The sequence below is a fragment of the Octodon degus genome, unplaced genomic scaffold, assembly GCF_000260255.1.
Source record: "Octodon degus isolate 3935 unplaced genomic scaffold, OctDeg1.0 scaffold00279, whole genome shotgun sequence".
In the NCBI taxonomy this organism is placed as follows: Eukaryota; Metazoa; Chordata; class Mammalia; order Rodentia; family Octodontidae; genus Octodon; species Octodon degus.
In genome coordinates this window covers 1,050,338-1,077,576 of record NW_004524855.1, presented here as the reverse complement: position 1 = coordinate 1,077,576, position 27,239 = coordinate 1,050,338, and the positions used below count along the sequence as shown (strand labels likewise).

The window sequence follows — 27,239 nt, the reverse complement described above, 5'->3', positions numbered from 1 at the left end:
GGCCAGCTCGGGAGGTGGTAGAGGGCTCGGGCTTGAGCGGTGTGTGCACGCATGCACACGCATGTTCTTATGTCTGCATGCACAGTGGGTTTCCATGTGAGTGTGCGCGTGTGCTTGTTAGTGTGCTAGTGTGCACAGGTGTCCGCATGAGGCTGCATCAAGCAGCTGTGCCCGAGAGCTCTCTGTGCCATCTGCGGGTGTCCAGGCGCCGTGTGTTCAGGGCTCTGGGTCACGGCCACACGTGCCCGTCTGCACTTCGTGTCCTCAGGCAGCAGGCCAGGAACGCGGCACCCCCCACCCCACCCCCAGCTGGCCCTGAACAGGCGGCATCTTCAGCTCCCTCCTTCGTTGCCCACACCATCTGGTGCCACCAACGGCCCACGTGGAGCCCGCTGCTGGGACGTCCTCAGGCTGGCAGAGCTGCTCCACACGGTGGGCCAGTGCATGAGGGGTGGCATGGCGGCTGGTGCCAAGCCTGTCCCGGACATGCCAGGCCTAGTACCCTCACTGCCCTGTGGAGCCGGCTCCTGGTGTGTACAACCAGGGACAGCCGCTCTGCTGCGCCCTGCACAGGAGCGCCTGGTGGAGCGGGGAAAGGTGCCGAGTGCCACTGGGCGCGCAGAGCCCAGCCGCAGCGCAGAGGCGGCTGGCAGACGCTAAACCGCAAGCGTCCATGCGGAGCAGACACCCTGGGCAGTGCACTCCGGTTCTCCTAGAGGGCTGCCCTGCCTCTGCTCTTGCTGGCCTGCACCATGTCAGACTGTCGAGCCTCATGGCCTCTCTGGGACAGGCAGCCACACATCCCTCATCCCACCACAAGACTCAGAGGGCGCAGTGGTCCTGCCTTGACACCGGGCATGCTGTTCTGGGGAGTGAGGCTGTGCAGAGGGTGGGGAGACCCTCCTGCCTCTGCCTCCCTGGGTGGTGCCACCCCCGCTCCTAGCCAGCACAGGAGCCCGAGCACAGGATGACTGTCCCAGAGTCAAGGTCTGGGCTGGAATCTGGCCTGGCTCACACCCCACACCCCGCCGGCGCCCTGAGCACCCCAACCTCCAGTGTCTAGGACTCGAAGCTGTGCTCTGCTTGCTCTTTATTCCTGGGCCTGTGAACTGGGCTTGGTCCTGCGGGGCTGGTGAGGAGGAGGGGGAGGGCGGGTCAGGCCTGGGCTCTCCCATGCTGCCCCAGAAGCCGACACCCTGTGGGCCCCAGCAGGGAGGCAGCACTGAGCATGTGGCCACCCCACCCTGCTGGGGCCTCCTCACCTGGGCGCAGCCTCAGAGGGGTGCGGGTCAGCGGCAGCCCCAGGATGGCACCTGCATAGAGTCTGTGGGGGTCGGGGCTCTGCAGAGAGAGGGGCATGGAGTGCGGCACCCAGCTCAAGGCCCACTCTCCATCCCAGCCTTTGGGTTTCACCTCCATAGCCCCCATCCCCAGGGGCCACTGTGCCCATCGGGCAGCATGGCACTACCTTCCCTGGTGGGGGTGCGGGCACCAGAGGCTCCTTGGGGTGCCAGAGCCCAGCTCCAAGCTCGAGGGGCCCTGGTTGAGGGCGTAGCCACTGGGCTTCAAGGGCTGGACGCCTCCCCGGGTCCAGCCTTCCCGATCCAGCCCCTTGGGGAGATTCTCGAAGAACCTAGGGCAGAGGGGTCACCGGCCTCTGTCACATACCTGGGGGACATGCCATCCCCTCCCTGTCCTGGCCACCCTGGGACCCTGATGCTGAGGCACCACTGGGAGGGAAGGGAGGGTTTCTGCAGTGTCCCCACCCCATGCCCTCCACCTCTGCTCTCCACAAAGCTCACTGTGCCAGGCAGGGGAAGGGACGCAGACGTGGGGCCCAGGATAGTGCAGAAAGAATGATGTGGACAGACACAGGCAGGGACTGAGGTTGCCAGCCTGGGACAAGGGTGCCCACACAGGGGACTGACGGGCAAGGGGCGGCGTCCCCGGTCCCCAGTCTCTGGCCTTAGCCCCAGTCTGTAGCAGGGCTCAGTGTGGCCAGACTGCAGGCTCCTCCCAGCCAGGCTCTATGGCGGTGCCTGGCACACCAAGTGCGATGTGGATGGGGTGGTGGGCAGGGCAGGGTGGGCAGGGCTGGGGGCACCTGGGTGTCCTGAGGTGTGGCCAGGGGGAGCCGGGGACTCTTGGGGCACTGTGACCTTTCTGTTCTCCTGTGATGCCTGCCTACAGGCCCTCACAGGAGCTTCCCTGGCTCTGGGGCCACCTCCTCCAGGACCCCCCAACACCCATGCTCACCTGGGCAGCCTCCTACCTTCCTGCCACACCCTGTGGTAGTGTCCTTGCAGGTGCAAGTTACTAGAGACAGCCCTGAACCTCTACTGTCCCACCCACCAGCCTGGACACCAGGCTGTCCCTGCACTGCTCTGTGTCACTGGGGGCCCCCAGAGCCCTCCTCTCAGGCTGGGTGATGCTGGGATTAGTTCTGCTTTCCAGAGCTGGTGGCCCCTGTGCCTGTAACCCAAGGAGCCCCCAGCCCATGGCTGAGGACAAGGAGTCTCACCCCTGGCTGTAGGAGGTCAGGTACCGACTGTCTTGGGCAGGGTCTTGAAGGCTGCAGACGTAGCTAGTATTGTTAAGGCTAAAGCCTGTGGGTTCCTGGGACAGGGACAGGGATGGCAGGTGGCGTGGGAGATAGCAGGTCAGGCGGCAAGGGTGGGTAGGGCAGGTCAGGAGATGGGGGGACAGGGAAGGTCAGGCAGCATGGAGGGATGGGAGGTCAGGTGGCATGGGGCGTGAGCCCAGCAAGGAGAGGGGGACTCACTTTGGCCCCCATAGCCTGGTGGCCCAGCAGGGCAACATTGGTCTGCTGTACTGGCCGAGGTGGCCGGAAGTGCTCACGGGTTGTGCTGCTGGGGAGAGCACTTGGAGAGGACAGCTGCCGGGGCCAGCGCACTCTGGGGCCCTGGGCACGGAGGGCAGGTCCTCAGATTCAGGGCAGGAGCTCCGCCCCTCCCTGCCTCCACGCAAGAGTCCCAGTTCTGCATGGAAGCCCCCGGGAGGGCCTGCCACTTACCCTGAGCTTCATCGTTCTCTCATGCATGCGGCTGTAGCCAGTCTCCCGCTCGGAGCCTTGGGCCAACACAGGCAGGAACTCACTCCCCTGGAGACACAGGGTGGCCGTGGGTGCCAGGGCACCGTGGTCACCACCCCAGGCCCACCAGCCCTGGTTCTCCAGAGCAGCAGCCCACACCTGCGGGTTGGTCATGGGGAGGAAGTCTGCCTTGGTGACACTGCTCCCTGGGAGGAAGGCCTGCAAAGGGGCAGGGAGGGCTTCAGGCTGGCCCCGCGGCCCTCCCCGTTATCCCAGCATTATGGGAGGCTAAGGCAGGAGGATCGCATGTCCAAGTCTGGCCTGAGCAACTTAGCAACAACCTACAGGGACCCTGTCTCAAAATAAAACATAGGAAAAGGGCTGGCAGTGCAGGTCCATGTGAAGACCCTGGGTTCAATCCCCAGTTCTGGAAAAAACAAAAAAGCCAGCTGGGCCCATTGGGGCAACTGGGGAGAGGAGGCAGGGGGAGGAGGAGGAACTGGAAGGCCCGGCCTTGCGCCTGTCTCCTTCTCCCTGACACAGGTCATTGGGCTGGAGCAGCAACACCCCCAGCCCTTTCTGAGCTGAGCTCTGCTGCTGGCCAGGTCAAGCCCTGGGGACCCAAGGGCCTGGGTTTCAATTGCCCTAAGCCCACAGTGAGGCCCGGACTCACGGGGTCCCCTGGTAGGGCCTGGCAGGCCGGCTGGAGGTCCAGGGGGCCTCTGGCTGAGCCCTCGGTGAAACCTGTCCTCTCCTTGGCACCGACAGACTTCTTCTGCAGCAGATCTGGGGACAGGATTCCAGTGTCCCTGTTGCTGTCTCACCTGTGCAGGACTGGCACCTGCCTGGTAGTCTGTTGGGGTGCCCAGGTGGTTGCATACCTTGCTGGGCAGGCGGCTCCTCAAGATACTTGGAATTGTACTCAGATGTCATGGAGCATGGACCCTGGAACACAGCAATGAGGGGGACCCGAGACCAGGACTCACAAACCACCTGGGCTCCAGACATCCACTCAGGAGCCCAGGACGGGGGCGCGTGGCAGGGGAAGAGGGCAGGGGTGCACAGGCCCTGCCAGCAGGCCGGGGACCCTTGGCAGACCGTGCACTCCCATAGCGTGCAGTCTCCCACCCCGGAGAGCCCTTGTGCTGCAGCTGGAGGAGCAGGGGCGTGGCCTTGGCCTCGAGCCCCACGACACCCTGCGGCCCATGCTCCTGGGTGTCCAAGTGCACCTTCTTGACCTGGGCAGGGGCAGGGAGCGGTGGCCACGGTGGCTTCCTGCTCCCCCAGGGACCTCGGCTCCTGTGCCACTCACTCTACCCTGGACCCTCCTGACCACTGGGACCTGAGGGGGCCAGGAGACACCGCCTTCTGGACTTTGTCCTGGGCACCTGGCCCTTTCACCTCTACATTGCCCCTCGTCTCCTGTCCTTTTCCTCCCCTGCTCCTGTCACCCCTGAAAGTGAAAGCACTGTGCACTGTGGGCCCTGGGCACCATCTCCAATGCAAAAGAAAGAAATGTCAGCATTGACTGGCTGGGTGAAAGAGCGGGAGTCCTTCATGGTGACCTCTGTGGTGACAAGATGGTAACAGTGATCGCAGAGACAAAGGCAGCGATGAGGAGGGGCTTGTGGCAGCCAGCCGGTGCCAGGTATGGGTGGGGCATGGCGGAGGGAGGGAAAGTAGAGGGAGGCGACAGCAGCAAAGGGACGGAGGTGGGGACTGGGGACAGACACGTGCTCACCTCCTTGGCGAAGGGCTCCAGGCCTGACTTCTCCCGGCCATAGCCTGAGCAGGTCTGGTACATGTTCCAGGGCAGGGCATCCCGGCCATCAGGCCCCTCCAAGGGCCTGTAGCTCTCGCTGGTCACTGACTGGAAGGTGTCCCGGACTTGTTCCCTGGGGGGCATAAGCAGTAGCAGCTGGGACAAGACCCTGTGTGCTTCGGGGTACCATGGCCTCCCTAGCCTCTCCCAACATGCTAGGAGCCCCCATCCACCAAGCCTGAGTTGGTCCCTGGGGTGGGGGCCGGCGGTCAAGGATACCACAAGACTGTACCCCATGCCTGGGTTGTTCAGGGCATCCAGGCTGGGCTGGTATGAGATGAAGGGCCGCAGGTTGGACTTATAGCCAGTGCCCACGTGGCTGCCCATGTGGGGCTTGAACTTCTCTCGGCCTGCCAGGGGACATGGGATGCCAGGACAGGCTCGGTGAGGAGAGTGGACTCCAGGTAGGACTGCCGCCCCTGGGCCTGGTTGTCAGAGCCAGAGTAACAGGACTGTGACCACAGGAGTTGGGCCCATGGGCTGGGTACAGGGTCTTGGAGCAGAATCACAGTGATAGCAGGGTTGGGCAGACAGGACCAGCAGGCAGCGTGGGTCCCGGAGGGGCTGCCATGGGGTGACTGCAGGCCCGCTGCCCTAGGCCCTCACCGTAGGCTGTGCAGTAGCTGGTGGCATAGAAGTTGAGGGGGTCTGTGCAGCCCCCTGAACTCATCTTGACGTAAGGGGAGGTCGTCCCGAGGGGGAGCTTCCCCATCATGACGCCAGGTGGCAGGCCAGGCCTGGGGAGGGGCACAGGGAGTCAGACACCCAACAGCCCCGCTCTCCTGCCTCCAGGCCTGGGTGGCCACCAGCTCCAGTGTCTCTGGCATCTTCCCCCATATCCTTAACTCTTCATACCGCACGTGCGTGGGACGCAGGTCCAAGTGAAGAAGACATGCTCCCAGTGCTGCAGCAGGGCTGGGCCAGGGAATGTGCAAACGCTGGGACACTGTGGGCCCTCTCGCCCCACCTCTCCTCCCTTCTCCACCCATCCCTCTCACCTGCTCTCTCTGAGGTCCACAGAGGCCACGGGAGGCAGGCACTGCTAGGAGAAGCGGAGCCGACCAGCCCTGAGGCAGCCGGGAGGAGTAACAGACGTTGCCTAGCAACAGATACCCAGCAACCGCAGACCCGCCAGAAATCCTGCTGGGGCCAGGGCCTCGAAGGAGCTGACCTACCAGGAGGAGAGCCGCTGTCTTGAGTGACAGGAAGTAAAAGATATCCTCGGACTTGCTGCACTGAGGGCCCACCTCTCGCCAGACACATCCTTCCTCCCTACCAGGCAGGGACAGAGGCTCGGGCTGGCCGGCAGCCTCAGTCCAGCATGCGGGCCTTGGCCTCCACTGCCACCTCTCTAGGGACTCACAGGTCCTGGGTTCTGCTGGGGCTCAGGCACCCTGGTGCCACCCCCACACTGTCATAGGGCCACCAAGACACAGACCTCAGCAAGGCCACATCCAAATGTACCTGCCAACCTCGGGAGGGGCTGATGATTTTGTCCACGCCCCTGCCTCCCTGTCATCACCTGCCTCCTGCTGCTGGCAGATGTGGTATGCAGATCCACACCTGGAGAGGTGGACAAAGGTGAGGACGGCAGCCACCGAGGCCACGATGCAGAGGAAGTGCTGAGCCTGCTCCACGTGGCACGGGGGATGGGGACAAGGACAGCTGTCTGGACTTGGAGGTGGCCAGTGCAGGAAATCCGCAGAGCCGGGAGGCCTGTCATATCCCTGTGAGGGCCCCGCCAGGGCTTGGGGCCATGGGGACACAGGAGGAATGCGTGGAGCAGTCCTCATCCAGCTGACAGAGAGAAGGGAGACAGCATTCACACTGTGTGCCATTAGCCCACCCTGAGGCCGTGTGGGACGGGCCCTGGCCCTGCCCTGAACCTCCACGACAGTGTGTGCTACTTGGATCCCCACGGACCTGGTCTGAAGGACCCCAGTGCACGCACAGCAGTGTGGCAGAGTGATGGGCTGGACCCCAGTGGGCAGTGATGGGCGCCCAAGCCAGCCACCTGCTCCAGCTGCCGGCTTAGGGCGCCACCTCCACGCCACTCTGTCCAACACAGGAAGAAATCCCAGGCCGGCCAACAGGGTCTCAGCGCGGGACTGCATCATGGGCCTGCCAAGGGGGTGGCCATAGGATGCAGCACCATGTAGGCTGTGGCTGGGCTCCGCAGCAGTCAGAGGGGGGCAGAGAGAGGGCTCCAGGTGTGCCTCCGCAGCTGGGCTTGGGAGCTGGCCGAGTGCGATTCTTGGCTGTGGGACGCCACCCAGTGGCATAACTGGGAACGGCAATGCTGCCGCTGCAGCAGCCTTAACGGGGGGGCCCGTGTAGAAGTTATCCCGGATCCCCCAGCAGCGAGCCCCTCGGGCCCCTTCCACCCTTCTGCTGCTGTACAGCATGGCGGGAAGCCAAGCATCCTTGGGAGCAGAGCCCGGCTGCCTCGATGCGGGCCCAGCAGGCACCCCAGCTGCAGTGTGGCTTTGACTCCATCCTGCGGCCCACCTGAAGGGCCCCACTCTCGCAGCGGGTCGAAGGTGGCCATTGGGCACCTAAGACAGCTGGGCCTAAGGCTCCAGCATGCAGCGCCCCCGCCATGTAAAGTGCTCCTTGTGCCCAGCTCTCAAGGTGGGGGTGGCGGATACTGTGGCCACTTACCTGGGGGAAGCTGCCTGAGCCGCAGGCAGGAGGGTGCAGCGGGACCCTCACCCTACTCAGATCGTCCTCACACACCTTGGTGGGGAAAGTCTCTCCGCAGTGCCAGGGCTCCAGCAGGGCTCTAACACAGGGCCAGACGGTGCCACCCTCTCATCCTCAATCTGCCCAGCCCACTAGGAGCTGCTCCCACAGGGCCACAGACATGCCGGCCCCTGCTTGGGGAGGGAGGTCGAGGCGAAGGGGACTCATCAAGGCCCTCTCCAGGCTTAGAGGTGGACCTGACGGGCCGGCACCCCTAGGGTAGGGGGTGCCACAGCCGCTGACCGATGCTCTGGCTGCAGGCGTAGCCCCCAAAGACACACCAGAGCACACGGACAGTGCGGGCCACAGAGCGGCAGAGCCCAGGTCTTGTCAGGAAGAAACAGGTCAACGTGCCTCAGCTGAACTCAGGAAAGGCACCCAACTCACCAGCCACCTAATGGGAGAAGTGAGTTCCCTGTCCCTGGAGGTCACCAAGCAGCAGCTTTGAGGACAAAACTCAGAAGTCTCAAGTCCCAGCACATCCAATCTGTGTTCCCCCAGGGTACACAGGGCTGGGTGCGATCCAGCCTGGGCGTCCATACCCTCTGGCACTTTCTGCGCCTGGCAGGTTGGTCCAGAGGGACTCCAAGGCTGTGGGTCCTGATTTGGGCCACACAGCCTGGATGCCACATCCCAGGGGAGCTGAAGACACCCCCCAGTCTCTGCTGGAGCTCAGGTTTGAGGTTGGCCCAACACTGAGAGCAGAGTGGCCTTTCTCAATCAACTGCCCCTTGCTCCGCCCATGGGGGCCACGTCCAAATGAGGCCCCTCTTCAGCCCTTAGGGAAGAGACAGGGCGTCAAGGGCTGGGGCGGGCTTTCCATCCTAGCAAAGGGCACAGGGAGGCCGCTGGGCTCTCTGCGCAGCTGCAGTGGCACCTGGTGGCCTCGGCAGCTTCCAAGATGCATGGTTACACACTTACAGCAGTGCATCTTCATCTGGACCTCGCAGAACTGCCCTTGGGCTCCTGTACCGTGGAGTGATGGTGGTGGTGCTGCCAGGGTCGGGTGGCTAGGCCAGTGATGGCCTTTTCTGAGGGCCCAGGTTGGGTCCTCGGGAGGGTGGCTGGCCAGGCACTGCCCTGCACACGCGCTTGGGGGCTCCAGTACCTGAGGTGTTGCTGCCTGCGCTCAAACAGCCCTGGCCGGTGGCCCAAGTGCCACCTCCTCTACTTGACGGAGACCACCACAGAGCCACGCTGAGCAGGACTTAACCAGTTGGCTTTCCGTGTGTACTCATGAGTCTGCCCAAGGCCCAGGCCCACTGTCTGGAGGCGGGCAGTGGACTTTAGTAGGCGAGCTCTGTGAGCCACTGGTCCCCGCTGAAGCCTTAGTGGCTGGTGAAACCCTGAAACCTCAAAGGATAAGACGAGGTCACAGCCGAGGTTGTTCGGTTCCAGCCCCAACTAACTAAAATGAGATTATAGTTGCAGCCTCCATACCCCTAGAATAAAGGTCAACCTAGAGATAAAGTAGTTGTCCTGACTGGCATAAAGTACTACTTGGAAGAAGTACCTCCCAAGGTCCTGCTGGAGTTCTCAGATCCTTGCATTTTTTCCTGTATCACCCTGCTTTGCTTAGGAACCTAATGTGGACCACCCAGAGGAGTTGTGTTGGTCCCCAGAGAATCCGGAGTTCTGCTAAAGGATTCTGAACCTCCTAGAGCCCTGAATCCTATCACTGGACTCATTTAAGCCTGCACCATCCCCTCGTACAAGAGATCAGTCAGTAACTTAAGAGTATTACTAGCCCGCTACTTCTCCCCTTAGAGTTGATAAGCCCAGATGGGCACCAGCCATCTCCCTGCCTTGGGCCTCCATCCTGCCCCTGGACAGTCGCCCCATAGCTTTGCTGCCTCCTGAGCTGAGACCAACAGTTGATTGATCTTGATAACTCCTGCAGACAGTGGAGTAGAAAGCAGGTGCCGTCCTGTCCTCCACAGGTGGAGAGGTTCCGGGCAGCACCTAGCCAGACCAGGGCAGGAGGAGGTCCCAGAAGCTGAGAAGGGGGTCACATCTCCAGCCCTGGCTCCATGGGGTGCCAGGCAACTCAGGTGGCAGAGCTAGGTGGAGTCGTCCAGTCTTCAGGAGGTTGGCCAAGGCAGTCACCAGGTAGACAGCACTCGGCACCGCTAACGGCATTTGTTGCCCTTCCCTGCCAAGACACTGGGCAGAGCTCTGCCTCGGCATACTCCTGTGTGAGGTCACCAGGAGCAGGTGAACTCGTGCTGGGCAGGAAACCGACTGACAGGAGTGGCTGTCCCAAGGACGAAGGCCAAGGAAGTTTGCTACTGTGGAGTGAGGTGTGAGTACTGGGACGGTGTCATGATTTGGAGCTTTTGCAAGGTGAACACAATAGAGGACACATAAGATTGTTTTATAATGAATCACCAAAAGAATCAGACACAAGGAGTGCAGGAGATTGGGGCCCAGTGAGCCTCACCTTACTAGCATGGAGATGGGGGCCATTTCTCACCAGTCTGGCCCCACCTGACCAACACAGCTCCTTCCTAATAGGAAGACAGTGGCCTTGTCCCATGCAGGAGGGAGGGGGACAGCCAGACACGCACTCACGCACGCATGCGCACACACACACACACACCCAGCCAGGACCCCAGAGCAAGCTGAAACCAGGGCCTGGCTGGTTCCCAGCCCCCGTGCCACCCACTAGATCACAGGTCCAAACGCAGTGCACACAGGACATACCAGACCTAGATGCAAAGCACGATGGGGCCCAACACCTGGCTTCAGGATGTACACGAAGGCGTGTGCAGGTGGTACCAGGCTAGGCTCCTGTCACCAGAGTGGATACAAACACCAGCTCCCGAAGGTCCATCCCATCTAGGTGCAGGTGACCCCATGCCTCCTGCCCCCTTCTGTGGACACCTGAGCAGGTCTAGTTAGCAAGGGGTGCATGAGAGTAGGGTCACTTCTAGGATGTGCACCATACTGCTGTGACATGGGGGCTCTCATGGCCCTCTGGCTCTGGCCAGAATTGCTGCCCCAGGCATAGCCCAGCTCTCGCATGGAAGCCCTCAAGGGGCCGTGGCTAAATGGAGCCAATGGTACAGCCCCTGGCCCTGTGGGGACTGATGTTCTCATGCAGAAGCAGCCAGGCGTGCCTCCCGCCCACATCACGCAGGACAGAGCAGGTGGGTGCGCACCACCTCCACCTCGCATGAGGGACCTCGGACAAAGCCAGAACATGGGCCTCCCCCACCACACACACACCTCCTTGCTTCTGGGCTGGGAGGAAGCCTTGCTCTTTTAGCCCGTCAGTGTCCTGTGCACCAGCCACTGTAGTCTGAAGTCCCCTTTGGCCTGGAGGCTCTCTGGGAGGACAGCAGGGGCCTCTGCAGGTTCAGCCCAGGGTCTGTGACAGCACAGTGCACTGGTGAGAACAGCATATGCAAGACTGGGCTGTGTCACCGTGGCACAGCTGGGCCTGTCCTGAGGCTGGGGTGGCCCAGTGCCCACAGGTACTGAGCGCTGCGCTACCTGCCTGTAGCACCTTGCTCTTGGGCTGTGCAGCTGTTCTGGTCTGCATGTGGAAGGTCCCCAAAGAGCCCTGCCGCAGGCCTGGGGGGTGGGGTGACCAGAAGACTTGGGGACCTGAGGGATAGAGGTCTTGTCCCCTTCTGCTTCCTGGCCACAGGCGCAGCTGCACCCCCACACACGGCCCCATAGTCTTATGCCCCATGCACAGATCCTGGGCTGCAGCCTCAGAAACCAAGCCAAGATAAATCTTTTCACCTTAATTGGCTCAGGCATACTGATGGGAAGCTAATAATTATTTCAAAGTCAGTGCAACCAGGCAAGAGCGTTACATGCCCATCATCCAGGAACTCAGAGGCTGTAGCAGGACTGCCAAAGAGTTCAAGGTCAGCCTGGGCTACACAGCGAGACTCTGCCTCAAAAAAGAAGACAAAAAAACTCATTGTAAAAGTCGTAGCATAAATGGTGTGGTGGCACATACTCAGAATCACACACTTGGGCTTAAGGCCAGCTTGGGCTACACAGCGAGACCGTCTTGGGCTGGCTGTATGGCATGGTAGGAGCACAGGGATTGTTCAGCAGCAGCAGCAACAAAGGGCAGGTTGGCAGATGTGGGCCTTGGGACCACGGAGCATGCGCCCTACTGCCAGGAGGGATGCAAACAGCTCCTTTGAACGTTGTACATTTAACTTCTGAGTAACGGAAACAGTGGCCGACCCACACAGCACACAAAGTCCCTATCTTAGGGGGTGCCCCTCCCCAGCTGAGGGCTGGCGTGCTGCTTGGGCCAGCACAGGCTTCAATACTGCATCCCACTGCCAGCCACAGCCACCTTGGCAGGCAGGACTGGGCTGTCACCACAGCACAGCAAAAGCAGGGTTTCCTACCAGCAGCCTCTGAGTCACCAAGTGGCACAGTGCTCCTGCTATCTTCAGAGGAATGACTGAGACTGCGCCCCAAGCAGCACTAGTCCTGCTGAGCTCAGGTAAGGACAGAGGTGCCGAGTGGTCCTGGCTGCCTCCCGACGCTGACCAGGACACAGCCGTGCAAGTCACCCAAGGCTGGACGCCCCCGAGAGGTGACAAAGCGGACTGGCAGGCCCAGCCCTACCTGGAGCGGTGCTCAAGAACAGATGTGACAGTCCCCTTCCTGCATCTGGAGCAGGCCAATCCTGCAGCTTTCAGGTTAGATTTCTGAGTATCACATTCCTGGCTTGGACCAAGCCAGCCACCTGCTGCCCCTGGGCAGAACCACAGCCCCAACACTGCTCCTGGAGCCTTCCCTGGGGTGACTGAGAACAGGACTGAGGACCAGGTGTGGATAAAGGCTGAGCCCACCTCCAGGTGATGGCACTAACCCTGTTGCACAGGGTGAGGTGGTCCCCACAGTGGGCATGATCTTGTTGCTTCCCCAGCCCGACCACCTCCCCAGGCCATTGCTGAGCCCACTCAGAGTGCCCAGGATGAGTCTGCAGTCTCCAAGCTGTGACATCACCCCCCGGGGTCCAGCCTAGTCCTCGTGGGAGCCACAAGGCGTCACATGTGAACCGTCTCAGGAGCCCCCAGTGGCCCAGGCAGGATCTAGGATGAGAAGGTCTAGGCGGTCAAGGCGACCCCAGATGGCACCAGCTGCTCGACTGGGCTCCTCCACTTTTGCCTATGACTGCAGAAGCACCCACTGAGCAACCTCAAGAGCGGACAGCACTTGTTCCTGCTGTGTAACATCGTAGGGCAGATTTAAGACAGAATCCCCCACGGCTCTCAGCAGGGCCGGGTCCCACAAGAGGACATGTCAGCTGCCGTTAAGGCAAGGATCACCAAGCACCAGCCCCTGCAGGACTGCTGGCCACTACTGCATGACTGCTTTTTTCCACCGGGTGCTACTTGCACCCCAGGCTGGGGAGTGCACCAGCACTGCTCCTTCCGGGCTTGTGGGATCTCGAGGCAGTCCTCCTGGGGCTGCAGACAGGGAGTCTGGTGCAGCAAGGGCGACTCACAGGGGGCCATGAGGGCCACACCCCTCTGCCATCCAGCACTACAGAGCTTCCTGTCAACACGCCTGTATGACGCAGGGCTGATCCCAAGGTAAGTTTGAAGTTCTCCACCATGCAGTGCTGCCTCCTGCGTGGCTTATGCTTACAAACATGGACTGGACACTGTGCCACCCTGGCTGAAGCCAAAGGCTGACCTGCGTGCAGTCCTTGACCAGGACCAGGTGGCCCTCCATGGCCACAGGGGCACTTTGCTGAGGCCCAGGGCCCAACTTGAGAGGAAAGGCTTGGGAGGGGCAGCCTCTCTTGACCCAGACAGACATCCGCTGTGGGATACAGCCGAGATGGGGAAACAGGGGCTGCAGGCATGGGCTCCGGTGAGGTCAGCGTGGACTGTCGGGCTGAGTGATGAGCCCTGCTCCACTCCTTGCATACCCTTGAGGACTGCAGGCCCTCACTGTTTTGATTTTTTAGAAATGCACTGTGTCTGGCCTACTTTTACTTAATAAAGGGAAAAACTGTTTGCATAGCACCCCTGGGCCTGACACTGAGCAGCTTCAGGTAGGAAGCTCCTTCACTTCCAGAGATGACACAGCCAGCAGCTCGGGAGGAAAACAACTCCTTCAGGAGCCAGCCCTCCCCAGGGGCCCATGCGGTGGATGGGCGTTATGCTGGGACCAAGTCAGGCTAAGCTGGGTCAGGGCGGGGCAGGGGAGGCTGCACTGGCATACTTGGCTGCTACGGTCCGTTGTGTAATGTGCATGGGATGACGAGGTTGCTGCTGGCAGTGTGCACGTCTCCAGCCAGATCCACGGCCAGCTATCACCCCTGCCGTTTAACAGCCCCCACGGGCCGCGCAGGAGGACCAGGCCAACCTTCTCCTTTCTGCCTGTGCCCCAGCTGCTCCTGTGCCTTACTTGGAAGGAAAGGCTCTTCCATCACCGGCTGTCGCCAGGGTGTGTGTGCTTTCCAGGTGTCTCGGCCGCATGGTCTGCCTAACAGGCACAGCCTTCTGCCTGCAGGTAAGGCCTTCCTGCTCAGCGTTACCACGCAGGCAGTCTTGTCAGGCACAGCACAGGCCAAGACCAAGACCAAAGCTCGTTCAGGTACCCCACATGCATAACCATGTGCGGGGGGCGCTGAGAGCCTTGTAGTTTCATCTCGCTTTTTGCATCCATCTGCCTCCAGCTGCAGACACATACCAGAGGAAACTGAGGCCCAGGCCAGCCAACTGGCCGTGCTCCTGCCAGCACACTGCGCTGCCTCTCCACTTCTGGAGCAGTGCTGGCTCACGAGTGCACTCTGGGGCCCTGGGACAGAGGCCACGTCTCAGAGGGACTGACTCCACCATCACTCCTCTACACACAGCAGTCTGCCAGGTTTCCAGCACGAAGTTATAAGCTCTGGGGAGTCGGAGCCGCATTCACTTCCAGGCTTTTGACCTTGGGCAGGCTTAAGGTCACAAGCAGGGAGAGCCAAGGCTTTCAGGAGACAAACAGAGGCCAGTGGTCCACTCCTACCCCTCCTTAGCAGAGACCAGAACGCCTACAGTGCAACTCGTGCCCACACTCCTACCTCGCATGGGGACACTCCCAGCCACTGGGTAGCCGCCCATCCTCCTGCAGCCAATGACGTGCAGCTCCTCAGGGCCCAGTGCTGACCACCGGGCTGACTTCAAGCTAACACACCGCCTGTGAGGCACCATTAGTCAACCACAGCCACCATGAAGACTGCAGAGATGGAGATCTATGTCCTGGTGCCACATAGGAGGGAAAGCTACACTGCAGCCACACCAACCTCCATGAACATAAGGCCACAGGTGATACAAGAGCACACTGAGTAAAAGTAACTGTAGGAGTCAGGACACCAGCAATGTCCTTGTCCTTTACTGTTCAGCTCTCCTTCAGTTACCAAAGGCACGTGTTAAAGGATGTATGACATGGGTACTGTTTGCGAGCCATGTACCCGCACTGCCCTGCATGCCGGCCTTGCCCCTGAGCAGTCCTGGGGGCCCAGGTCAGCTTCCCTGACTGTTAAGGATGCAGCAAGCTGGAAGGGACCCAGAGGAAGGGGGTGCAGGTAGGAAGCGCTCTCTGCAGGGCGGCGGAGCCTGTCCCTTCCCTGGGCATGCAGGGATACGGCCACAGTGCCCTCTTGTGGCAGGCCTGTGCCACAGCAGCCAGCCGAACTGCACAGCGACACCAGGGAGCAGGGACAGCGGTGATCCATCCTCGGAGCTGGGTCCCCCACTTGAGAAGCAAGGAGCGAGCAGAGTGCCTAAGGAGAAGCAGGAAGCTGGGCTGGGTCACGAGAGATCAGCTCAGCGCAGCTCTTCAAAGAGATACTCCAGGTCTGGGGCACGCAGTCGCTGCTCCCTGTTTTTGTTCTTGGCAAAGTCTCTCAGCAGGGCCAGGACTTCATTTTCAAGTATCTCTGGGGCTGGCTTGGTGTCTGCAAGAGAAGAGTGAAGAGAGGGTGCACCCCGTGGGTCACGGCTCGGGTATGAGAACCAGAAAACTGCACTGGCCTTGCTGAGAACCGCAGTGCCAACAAGGCCACCCGCCTGCCTCTCGACCTGGCTGGGCCCGCCCACCTACAGAAGACGCTGCTGGCACAGTGCCACCTCCTGTTCAAACAGCCCAGGACCACCCAAACACGGCCGGGACACACTATACTGGCACCTGCCCCGGCCGCTTGGGAGCCACCTCCCTTCTCAGGCGGGCGCAAGCCAGGTTGTGTTCTCCTAACCCTAGCTTATGTCATACCACAGAGCATGAAGGTCACGAGGCCGAGGAGCCAAAGGGCACAGACACGGAAGGCAGATGGACTCTGGGACTGCGGGCATGGCTGCTGGACGCGGTGGCAGCACCCGTGGCTCCCGCCATCCAGGGCTGGGCGCCCACAGGTGCTGGGGTGCACTGTGCTTCCCTTCCGACCCACACGCGTGCCCGAGCAAGAGCCCTGCTTTCTCTAGCAGTCAGAGACCTTGGGTTAAGTGAGCCAGTCAACAAGCAGCAGGAGGGGCGCGCCAGCAGGGAGGGAGCAGGTCACCTGCCCCTCAAGGTGCACAGGGGAGCAAGTGGACAGAGGAAGGCAGAAAAAGTGCCACCTCCTGTCCCCTGGGGGCCGGGTACTGGGCAGCCTCAGTCCAAGGTTGGGGCCCAGGGCCCTGGAGGCCTGAGTCAGGGAGCTCCTTCCGCAGCACATAGACCAGCACAGACAGCCCCGGGGCAGGAAGGCAAGCGGGGAGGGAGACCAGGAGCACCCAGCACCACCATCTGACCAAAGCCTCAACCTGGAGCGCAGGAGCAGCCAGGCCATCCTGAGGGTAACCAAGGCAAAGTCAAAATGCATACTATCCTCACCACTCACCCCACGGCAGTGGGTGCCCAGAGTAACAGCCTAGGACAGCAGTGGCAAGTCTCCAGCACATGCGCCACAGCCACTGCTCATTGTCTCTGAAGGCCCTGGAAGGCTCGCCACCACTGGCCTCGGGAGAAGCGCGCCACCTCAAGGCACCAGCACAACAGGCTCAGCGTGTGTCACCCCTCAGCAGAAGGGCGACACTCAGCAGACTGCGGAGCTGCACGCGAGCACAGAGGAAGGGGGTGGCAGGGGAGCTAGGCAGAGCAGAGCAGCACATGCAGGGGGACTCAGGTGCGTGAACGCAAGCGGCCGGAGCGTGGGAAGCGCAGCACCTGCCAGAAACGCAGAAAGCGGAGCAGGCATGTGAGCAATAAAAACCCAGCAGCAGCACTGCAGGGCAAGCCCGTGGGGTCTGTGGGTGGGGTCCGCACAAGACGGGGCAAGAGGCCCCGCCCAGTACAACTGCCAAAGGCCATGCAAAGACAAGACACAGGACTTGGCAAACTATTAGTCCTGAGAGGGCCATGTCAACAGGGCCAAAAGGGCCAAGTGGGAGACACTGAGCTGACAGGCCCAGCACCCAAAGACTGACCCACACCATCTGGAGCTCCTGGAGGTGAGGCCTGTGCGGCTGGGGCTGCCTGGGGTGTGTCTGTGTCCTGCACTCACCATGTGCTGCCTAGACAGCACTGGTGTCTCGTCAAGGACTGGGACCCCCAAAATTATAAGCCACATAGGCCTTTTTTTATTGATTGGGACTGGGCAGCGAAATCATGACCTTGAGCTTGCCAGGCAGGCGCTGTGCTGCTGAGCTGTGCCCCTGGCCCTACACAGGCCTTGTCTAAGCCAGCTGACTTGTACCTGTAGCCCCAGCTACTCCCGAGGCTGAGGCAGGAGGGCCACAAGGAGCGAGCAGAGTGCCTAAGGAGAAGCAGGAACTCAGGGCCAGTCTGGGCAATGCAGCAAGAGCCTGGCTCATAATTTTTTTGAAAAGCCCTTTTCTCTTTACAAGTCAACTAAGTACAGCATCTGGCAACCAGAGGAACATACTGACGGACACAGAAAGCGGAAACTGTACGGGCTGGCTGAGCCAGACGACACCCAGACACGTGAGTGCGGGCCACCTGCACACGCACGCGGGCAAGGAAGACGCCCACACCACAGGGCCTAAAATCAGCCCCAGAAAATCCTGGGGCATTCCCCAGCACCCAAAACCTAAGCAATATACTTCTGAACAATGCTCAAGCCAAAAAGAAAGAGAAAAGAAAATCAGAAAATATTTCCCTTTTAAGGAAACAATATAATGCACCAAAATTTCTAACATGAAGTTAGTGGTGCTTCAAGGGAAATGTATGACATTAAACAGCACAGAAAAAGTAGTCACCAATAAACTAAATTCTACCTTAAGAAATTAGAAAATAGAGGCTGGAAAGATAGCTCAGCAGCGTAAGTGCCTGCCTGGCAAGCGCAAAGTCCTCAGTTCGATCCTAGTACTGTAAAAACAAATAAATGAAATTAGAAAATTAGCCCAAAGTCAGCAAAGGAAATAATGAAGAGCATAAATCAACAACTCAATGGCTTGAAAAGAGAAAATCAGAGAATAATGAAATAAAAAAACTGGTTCATTGGAAAAATAAAAGAGCCAGGCATGGTGGTGCTTAACTGTAACCCAGCACTCAGGAGGCTGAGGCAGGAGGATCTTTGTAAATCTGAGACCAGCCTGGGTTACAAAGCGAGCTCTAGGCCAACCTGAACTACACAGTGAGATCTTATCTCAAAGAAAAAGAGAAGATGGCAACTTTTTTTTTTTTTGGCGGAACCAGGAATTGAACTCAGACCCTTGTATTTGCCAGGGAAGTGCTTATTTTACTGAGCCATCTCCCCACCCCAACTTTTTTTTTTTTTTTTGGTAAGATAGCATCTTCTGACCAGACTGTTCAAGGAAAAGGGGGAAACCCTCAAATTACCAATAACTGAAATAGAGCCAGGGAGACAGTTCAGCAGCATAAGTGCCTGCCTAGAAAGCACCAGGTCCTGAATTCAATCCCTGGTGCATCCTGCCCAATCACAAAACCCACAAAACAGGGCCGGCCAGATAGCTCAGTGGATTAAAGTGCCTGCTTAATCACGAGAGCCGGATCCCTGGCATGCCCTGTAGGCCCTATTCCCAGGATGCACTGAGACAGTGATTGAGACTGGACGTGGTGGCCTATAAATCCCAGCACTTGAGAGGCTGAAAACAGAAGGATCACTACGAGTCCAATCTACATAGTGAGACCCTGTAGACCCTGTGCTAAGTATATTAAAACATAAAAATAAAAATAAAAAAATTGAAACAGCTGGGGAGATGGCTCAGTAGAATAAGCGCTTCCCTGGCAAGCACAAGGACCTGAGTTCAATCCCCGGTTCTGAAAAAAAAAAAAAAAAAAAAAAAAAAAAATTGAAAGTCTCTCAAATATTAATGAAAAAAGAAGTACTACAAGAGCCCAGTGGTGGGGTGGCTGTTACGCGTGAGCAGAGCTGGTCATCTATACCAACCAGCTGTGGGAGTTACAGAAACTTCCAAGTCAGGGGTGGCAAGTGGAGACTGCTGGCTGGCAGGATGCCTACGGGTGCAATTCAAAAATGTCTCTCAACCTTAACTATTTCATTGTCCCCTGGCTTCTCTTCAACCTTTGACCTGTGAACTTCACCTACCCTTCCACTAAAACTGCTTTTTACTTAAGCTAGGTAAAGTCAGCTTCTATTCTGTCTCATAAATAAAGAACCTTAACCTCAAAACATTAGAGAACCTTAACGTGTAAACAAATGTTGCCCATTTTGGTAAAATTTGAACAGTGTTGGGGTTGAATGTCTATTATACGAATAAAAGAACAAAACTGCCTACAATCTAATTTCCAGTGCAGCTCAGCCAGTGTCACCCTATTTTTGCAGTGTGCTGCTTTTCACAGCCGTACCTGTGGCCCAGTAGTAAATATCCCAGTCATTACTGGGCTCGTTAATGAGGCGATCATAAAGGTTCAGCTGCTTCTCTGTCATTCGGTGCAGATGTTCTTTAGCAAAGAGGCTAAAAACAAGAAAAAGGAAGAAGTTGAAATGACTGTCTCCAGTGTAAAGGAAGAACCCCGGTTCCTCCGCACGGACCTCAGCAGGATGCAGTTCTCCAACATCCCCCTCTTCCTGCTCTCGTAGAGTAGACGCGCTCGCTTGGTTTCTACGGATTCGTCCGTTCTCTCCTGCCACGGAGGCAAGGGGATTTCAAGCACATCTTTCTGAGAGTCTGCTGGACTGTCACTCCCGCAGAAGCATCTGAAGGGTGCCACACTGCATGATGGAGACAGGAGGCTGTGCCTTGACAGCACCTGAAATAGACAAGCCACAGACATCTCTATAGTAACAATGGCCACCCCCGCCACGCTCATCCACGCTGGAGGCACTGACCCTCCTGCCCCTTACTAAGTTTTAGGAGTTTACACCGACACAGTTCCTTCTTTCAGCCCAGGAATCCAGGAAGTCAAGGCTCAGAAAGGACAGAGACAACCGAACAGAGCTGCAAAATACGTTCCTACCCAGACTTGTCCCAGCAGGAATACCTTCTCCTGTCCTTACTTTGCTGGCGAAGTCCTACAGCATGGTCTATACTCCAGCCACATGTTTGAGCGACCCCTTGGGTTCCAGGGGCATGCTCCCTCCTCTCCCGATCCAGAAGGCCCAAACTATTGAGATCTGACAGGAAGAGGGATGAGCATGCAGCAGGACGCAGACTCCACACGGACACCAAGCTGACTCCTGTGGTCCCAAAGCACTCGGTGACTGCCGACACACCCGGTACATGCCAGGGCACCGAGGCGGAGATCAGCATCCACCCCAACTCCCATGACAGGGAGACCCCAGCTCCCAGTTTCTGCGTTGCTTAAGTGCTACCAAAAGGTAACTACCTGTAAGGATAACAGGAACGCTCTTGCCAGAGTCCCCAGCCCTGGCTTAGGTTTCTGTCCCTCCTGCCTTAATGGCACCGACAGCCCACCCTCTAGGCCCAGGGGCCACTGAAGACAACAGCCAGCCAGACAGCTTGCTGCAGAGCCAAGGGAACACGAACAGCAGGGAGAGGCCAAGGAGTGCAGCTGGCAGGAGGAGGACCCCAAGAGCGTGCAACACTCGCTCTGTGGGGGGACTCCTGAGCTCCAGCTGACCTGGCCTTCGCTAGGGGCCAGAGAAGAGCTGGGCTGTCTGCTCCTGAGAAACCCCATCGTGCACAGACACCAGAGCGAGCAGGAGCTGACAAGCTCTCCAAAAAGAAACCCTCTAGGCAGAGGTCCAAGGGAGGCTAGGGGAAAGGGGAAAATAAGAAAAAAACCCTGTTATATCATGTATGAGTACAAATTCTCTATGATGAACATGATTGTTATGTGTATCTAAAATGTACCAATGGTATCTAATTAAAAAAAAAAAAACAAAAAAAACCTCTCCAGACCCACCTAACAGAGCCCCTGACAGATGAATGGAATAGCTGTCCTCACAGGGAGCCAGTCCACAAAGCCAAGTGACTTGCTTTTTCATATGCAGATTTCATTTTTTGGTTTTACTTTGTTATTTTGCTTTATTTTTTGAGACAGGGTCCCACTATAGAGGCCAGACTGGCTTCGAACTCAGAGCAATCTTTCTGCCTCCGCCTCCTGAGTGCTGGTGTTACTACCATGTGCCACCACAAAGGGCCCCATGCAGAGATTTCAACACAAATCTGCAACACAAACTTTTGAGTATAAACTTGTGCTCAGATAACCAGGAAAACATGGTCAACCAAGGACCCAAATGGATCTCCAGTAACCAACCCTGAAGTCACAGAGGTATGTGAACCACCTAATGAAAATGTAAAATAACAGTGGACCCTTTACTTACGAACAAAGGCTGATTGTAACTCTCAAGCTGGTTGGTAAGTCAAGATATTTTCCCTTATGAAATAACTGAAAAACCCATCATGTGTCCTGAACCTCCCAAAGCAGTCCTTAACTAACCTTCTCTTACTAAAATAAGGGTTGTATGCTGTGCATCATTTATCTGAAACACCAATAATTTTCCTAATACATTTGCCAAAAAGTCATATAAAATATGGCTGACACCAGAAACATTTCACACTGTACTCACCGTTCAACTTGACATCTTGGGCTTGCGGGAAGGGAGATGCAATGAAAGGTGGCTACTGTTGGAAGGAGAGGCCCTTTCCAGAGTACAGCAGGAACCTGGCTCTCTGCTGTCCTTTCTCTCCTTGGGAGAGGCTGCAGCCCAGGAGGACCTGCTCGTGGCTCACGAGGTCTCAGCTTTTTCAAAACTAAAAACTGGTCTAAGGTTGCCTGTTTCTCACTTTTCTTTAACACAGTTCTGTAGTGTGACATGACCCTGTCATTAAGCAATGGATGGAACGATTGGCTTCTTCTCTGTCTGAGTGGGATTCCTCTACAAATGTTTGTAGCCGTGTCCATTTTTTTTCAAAATTTCCGTTATTTGAGAACTTATTTTTGTGGAACCGGGGATTGAACTCAGGCCCTTGTGCTTGCCAGGGAAGCGCTTATTCCACTGAGCCGTCTCCCCGGCCCATCCCCCTCCTCTTTAGAAAGGCCCTCAGCTATTGCTCTCTGAGCTCAGCCAGAAGCTGCTGAGGTTCCTCCTGCACACGATTCCTGAGTGTTCCCGTACCAGTTCCTCAACGTCACCCCTGTCCACCTGCAGGCCTACGGGCTCTGCTATAGCGGCAGTGTCACCAACCACAGGGTCCACTGAAGGCGCAGGTTTCTCTGCACAGCCTTCAAAGCCTCTCTCCTGTTTAAGTTCAGGTCACACTTTCTTCCAGGCAGATATCAGTGTCCTAAGATTTCTCAATTAACCCCACAAAGGAAAGGATGTTGTAATATTCCTTCCAGAACTCTTTAAGGGTTAGTGTATCTTTTTTTTTTAATTTTTTATTTGTGTGTGTGTGTGTGTGTGTGTGGCCAGCTCAGCCCACCAGGGGGCGGGGCGGGCTGGCATGTGGTGCTGGAGGATTGAACCGCGGTCCCTGTGCTTTGCTAAGCTTGTTCTAAGTAGGTGCTTTAGACCACTGAGCCATCTCACCAGCCCCTAGATGTATATCTGAGACCATCCGGAAGCACTTCAGGAGCAGTTCCTTGGTGCACCGCTTTTTAAAGTTAGTTACAAACTGCTGGCCCATAGGCTACAATAGAGGAGTTGTATTAGGTGGGAGAAGCTGGACTGAGAGCCACAGGAATTCTTCAGCCAAGCCCTCTTCCCAGTCTTGTCCGTGAGCAGGAGCACTGTCCATGATGACAGCCTTGAGCAGTAAACCTCTGTCCTCTAGATATTTCTTAGCAGTGGGACAGAAAGCCTCCCTGAGCCACTCAAGAAAAAGTACTCTTGTTACCTGGGCTTTGCATTGGATCTCCACATGACGCCTAGCCTATTCTTTATGATTTTGTTTTATCAACGCTCTAAAGATCTCAGAGTGATAACCAGAGGCTTGATCGTGTGGTCACCACTCACTCGCACTGCACACAGCAGTAAGGTTAGCATGTCCTCCACAGGCTTGAGGCCTGGCACTTGCTTCCCTTCCTGGGTAATGTGTGTTCTCCTAGACATTTTCTTCCCGAAAAGGTCAGTTTCATCACAGTTAAAAACTTGCTGAAAGCAAAAGCCATTTCTCTGTGTCGTCATTTCAAAGTGCTGCATGTAATTTTCAGCAGCCCTTTTATAAGCATTGGCTATTTCACCGTGTCTAGTTGTTCTATGAACCCTAGTTCTCATTTTAAAATTGTGAAACTACTGCTTACTGGCATGAAATGTTTCACCGTATCACTCACTGATGGACTATCCTTAAACGATCTACATTGTTAGCCCTAGCTTCTCACAAATCATAGACTCAGGCAGGCAATAAATGGCCATCTGCCTTTTGTTTATCCATACCAATAATATGGATGTCCTTCTGCCTTATCTAACACCGTTAACTGCGATTTACTCATCTCAGTAACACTTTGTCACACTAGCTTCCTTACGCAAATCCTTTCTCCAGACTACAGATGGTGAATTTTAAAAATTTATTTACTTATTCATTTTTTTGATACAGAGTCTTGCTATGCAGTTCAGACTCTTGGACTCATAGTAATCTCCTGTCTCAGCCTCCCCAGTGCTAGGATGCCAGGATTATAGGCATGTGCCACCGTGCCCAGTTTCAGGGCCTGCACAGCATATTGTACCAGGGATTGAACCTGGGTCCTTGCACTTGCCAGGCAGGCAGTTATATCGACAGCTGAGCTATCTCCCCAGCCCCACGTGACTTTTTTTTCTTTTTTGTGGAACTGGGGCTTGAACTCAGGCCCTTATGCTTGCCAGGGAAGCACTTATTCCACTGAGCCATCTTCCTGGCCCCCCACAGTGAATTTTGACATGTTATATTAGCAAGATTGGTCACATGAAAACTACTCTCTTATTTCTCCACAGTTTCCTTTTTTTCCAACGGTGATTGTTTTCTTTAATTTCCCTTCCTTTTGTTTCTTTTCTAGCCTTCTGGTGACCATTTTTATAGTGGTATTGTAGCCATGATATAAAGCACTGATTGAAATCACACTCACATGGTCCTATGAGATAGCTCAGCAGACTAAGTGCCTGCTTAGGCAAGTGCAGGGACTAGGGTTTAATCCCAGGAACCATATGCTGGTCTAGCCCCACCCTGGGCTCATTGAGTGGGCCACAGAGACCACACATGGTGGTGCATGCCTGTAATTGAGACCCTGTATCAAATACATTAAGAAAGAAAGAAAGAAAGAAAGAAAGAAAGAAAGAAAGAAGAGATCATGTTCACAGAAATATGCATCTGGGCTTATGTACACTTTTCTGGCCCAGGGAATTTTTATTTACAGCTGCACAAGGAGCTGGCATACTGAAGATTTTTATTCTAAGTTAAACAAATTTCAGTCACATTCCAAGTTGTATGTGAGGCGTTTCCTAACTCAGGGGTCCACTGTAAACACTCAAAGGTGCTCAACAACCTCAGGAAAATGATGCTTAAGTAAAATGAGAATATCAGCAAAGAGAAAAAAAATACAAAAAAGTGAACAGAAAATTTGGAGCTTAAGAACACGGTAACTTCCAAAAATCTTCATTTGAGGCATTTAAGAGCTGACTTCATGACACACAAGAACAACAAATTCAAACACAGGTCACTTGAAAGTACCCAAGCAGAGGAGCAGAATCAAAAATAAAAGAGATTCTTAGGACACCACCAAGAAGACACATGAACTGTTTTGGGAGTCCCAGAGGACACGGGCAAGGGCAGAAATCTTAGTTAAGAAATAATGTCAAAAAACTTCCTGGATTTGGTCAATGAGATGGACACCCACAATGAAGAAGCCCTAAAGAGGGTACTTGCCTCAGCACAAGGTCCTGAGTTTGATTTTGAGTACCAAGCAAGAAAAAGAAAAAGCCCAAGGGAGCTCAGCCAGCATGAAGGCAAAACACACCTGCGTGTGCTCTAATTAAACTGTCAAGGTCAGAAAGAGACATCAGAGGGCTGGAGAGCGCAGAGGGCGGGGGAGCACGAGAACGTGAACACTCAGAGAGAGACCTTGTGCGGCCATCACCAGGTGGTGGTGTGCAAGCCAAGAACAGAGAACAAGCCTGGGAGAACCCAAACCTCGGATGCCTCCAGAGGGCTGCAGCCTCCACAACTGTGAGAAACGCATTTCTGTTGTTTAAGCCATACCATGGCATTCTGTATGGCAGCCCAAGCTAGAGAATGGAATGAAACATGTAATTAACCCAAAAGTTGGTTTCCTGAGAACCACTCTAAACACTCTGGTGCAGAACCTCTAGGATTGGCCCCAGGAAAACATTTTTAACAAGACCACCACAGAATTTTGTATTGCTGAAAAAAAGTGAAGACCCTGGGCTCAAACCGCAGTACCAGCTGGGTGTGGGGGGCTCAGGCCTGTGACCTCAACACTCAGGAGACTGAGGCAGGAGGATCACTACAAGTCTGAGCTGCGTAGTGAGACTCTGTACCAAATAAAAAGGATTTTAAAAAAAGTTTTTTATATGCAATTGACAGCTAAACTGTCAAATCTGTAAATCCTATGGTAACCACAAAGAAATATCTGTAGAAAATGACAGTGGAAAACTAATCAAACCATGTCACTGGGGAAAAAAAAAAGGATACAAAATAGAAATGGGGGAAAAAACCATAAAACAATGAACAAAATAATAGTAACTCCTTCCCTATGAGCAAATAAATATAGATGGATTAAACCATCCAATCAAAAACCAGAATAAATGGATTTCATAAAGCAAAATACAAGCCAAGCATGGTGGTGTACACTGGTATTTCCAGCATTAGGGAGGCTGAGGCAGGAGGATTGTTGAGTTCACGACCAGCCTGCGCTACAAACTGAGCTCAAGGCCAGCCTGAGCTGCAGAGTGACACACAGTCTAAAAGGACGGACACACACACACACACACACGGCAAACCAAAATTAAGCTCCTACTATCACAACTCACTTTTACACACACACAGAGGTTGAAAGTGAAAGGACAGAAAATAATCCGCCACATAAATGATATCCAAAAAAACAAAGGGATAGCAGACAAAACCATCTTTAAATTAAATTTAATTCAAGATTACCGCACCAGAAAATTACATAACAAGAGGATTAATTCACCAGGACATCACAATTGCAAATACATATGCTCCTAACATTAAAGCATCTACGTATATGAAGCACACATTAACCGAATGGAGGAACGAAAACAGCAACAGATCATTTAGGTTTCAAACCCCCCAGCTTCAACGATGGTTAAAATACTGACAGCGGGCCAACAAGGAAACAGGACATGAACGACACTGCGGACCGAAGCGTCGCAGCGAACAGAAGGTCACAGCGTCCGCCCAGGTTACAAATTCTTCTCAGGTGCACGCAGAACGCTCCGCAGGGCAGATCACAAACTCAATCTCAAATTTAAGCCGACTAATCCTAGCGAGTGTCTTTCCAACCACACTGAAATCAACAGCATAAAGAAAACTGGAAAATTCACAAATCCGTGGAAATTACACACGCTCTTGAACAACCCAAAATGTCAAAAGATCAAAAGATAAAAGCTACCTTGGGACAAACTAAAACCCAACGTAAACTTTGACGAGACAGAACCAAAAAAGCGCCGAAAGAGAAGTTTACAGTGATAAATGCCTATAATTTAAAAAGAATAAAGGCTCAAAACCCTACGTGACCGCACGACAGGCTCGGGAGCCCCCAGAACAGGGAGGAGAAAGGGCGCTCGGGCTGGCCGCCGGGTCTCGCCCGCGGCTGGCCTCAGCCCGACGACACCGAGCGACCTCGCCTTGGGACAGACCCCGGGGCAGAGGGGACCCCAGCCCGGCGCCGTCCGCCCTAGGCCCAGACTCTGCCCGCTTACCCGCGCCAGCGCCCGCAGCACGGAGACCACCGCCATTTCACCGCCGCAGAGGAAGCCCGCGCGCCCGTCACTTCCGGTGCTCGCGAGGAGGCGGAGCCCCGCCTGAGCCGGAAGAAGCTTCTGTGCGCGTCTGCGTGCGGCGGAAGTGGCCGTGCGCGTGACGCCACCGGCAGGGGGCGGGGCCTGGCGGAGAGCGGTTCGCGCGCTTCGGGCCTAGTCCGGACTCGCAGCCGCCGCCGCCATATTCCCGGTAACGGGGGCGCGCGGCCGGGGACGGCGGGGCCGGAAGAAGGGTCGGGGCCGGCGCCGAGGCGGGGAGGGGG

The 27,239-nt window shown here is 56.1% G+C and overlaps 3 protein-coding genes across 4 annotated transcripts in view; 1 reads left to right on the top strand and 2 right to left on the bottom strand.

Annotated features, from left to right (window-relative positions):
* Positions 1-332: 332 nt before the first annotated feature.
* On the bottom strand, positions 333-5,952 carry Ppp1r32 (protein phosphatase 1 regulatory subunit 32). Its single transcript, XM_023707020.1, has 14 exons — positions 5,873-5,952; positions 5,481-5,611; positions 5,107-5,224; positions 4,794-4,947; positions 4,156-4,290; positions 3,934-3,997; positions 3,726-3,838; positions 3,212-3,271; positions 3,035-3,121; positions 2,783-2,923; positions 2,522-2,616; positions 1,469-1,633; positions 1,263-1,324; positions 333-475 (listed from the first exon to the last, which is right to left on the bottom strand). The coding sequence occupies exons 2-14, from the start codon at positions 5,587-5,589 to the stop codon at positions 333-335; spliced, it is 1,446 nt and encodes a 481-aa protein (XP_023562788.1). The 5' UTR covers positions 5,590-5,611; positions 5,873-5,952.
* An 8,897-nt stretch (positions 5,953-14,849) lies between these two features.
* Positions 14,850-27,011, bottom strand: Sdhaf2 (succinate dehydrogenase complex assembly factor 2). The gene is made up of 4 exons (XM_004646718.2): positions 26,917-27,011; positions 19,609-19,826; positions 19,422-19,531; positions 14,850-15,549 (listed from the first exon to the last, which is right to left on the bottom strand). Exons 1-4 carry the CDS (start codon positions 26,950-26,952, stop codon positions 15,419-15,421), a joined length of 495 nt encoding a protein of 164 aa, XP_004646775.1. The 5' UTR covers positions 26,953-27,011; the 3' UTR covers positions 14,850-15,418.
* A 60-nt stretch (positions 27,012-27,071) lies between these two features.
* The window catches only part of Cpsf7 (cleavage and polyadenylation specific factor 7), a 25,157-nt gene continuing 24,989 nt past the window's right edge, over positions 27,072-27,239 (top strand). For both annotated transcript variants that reach the window (XM_023707016.1, XM_023707015.1), the window contains exon 1: positions 27,072-27,166. The gene's annotated coding sequence lies outside the window, so the exon portion shown is untranslated. The remainder of the gene's footprint in view (positions 27,167-27,239) is intronic.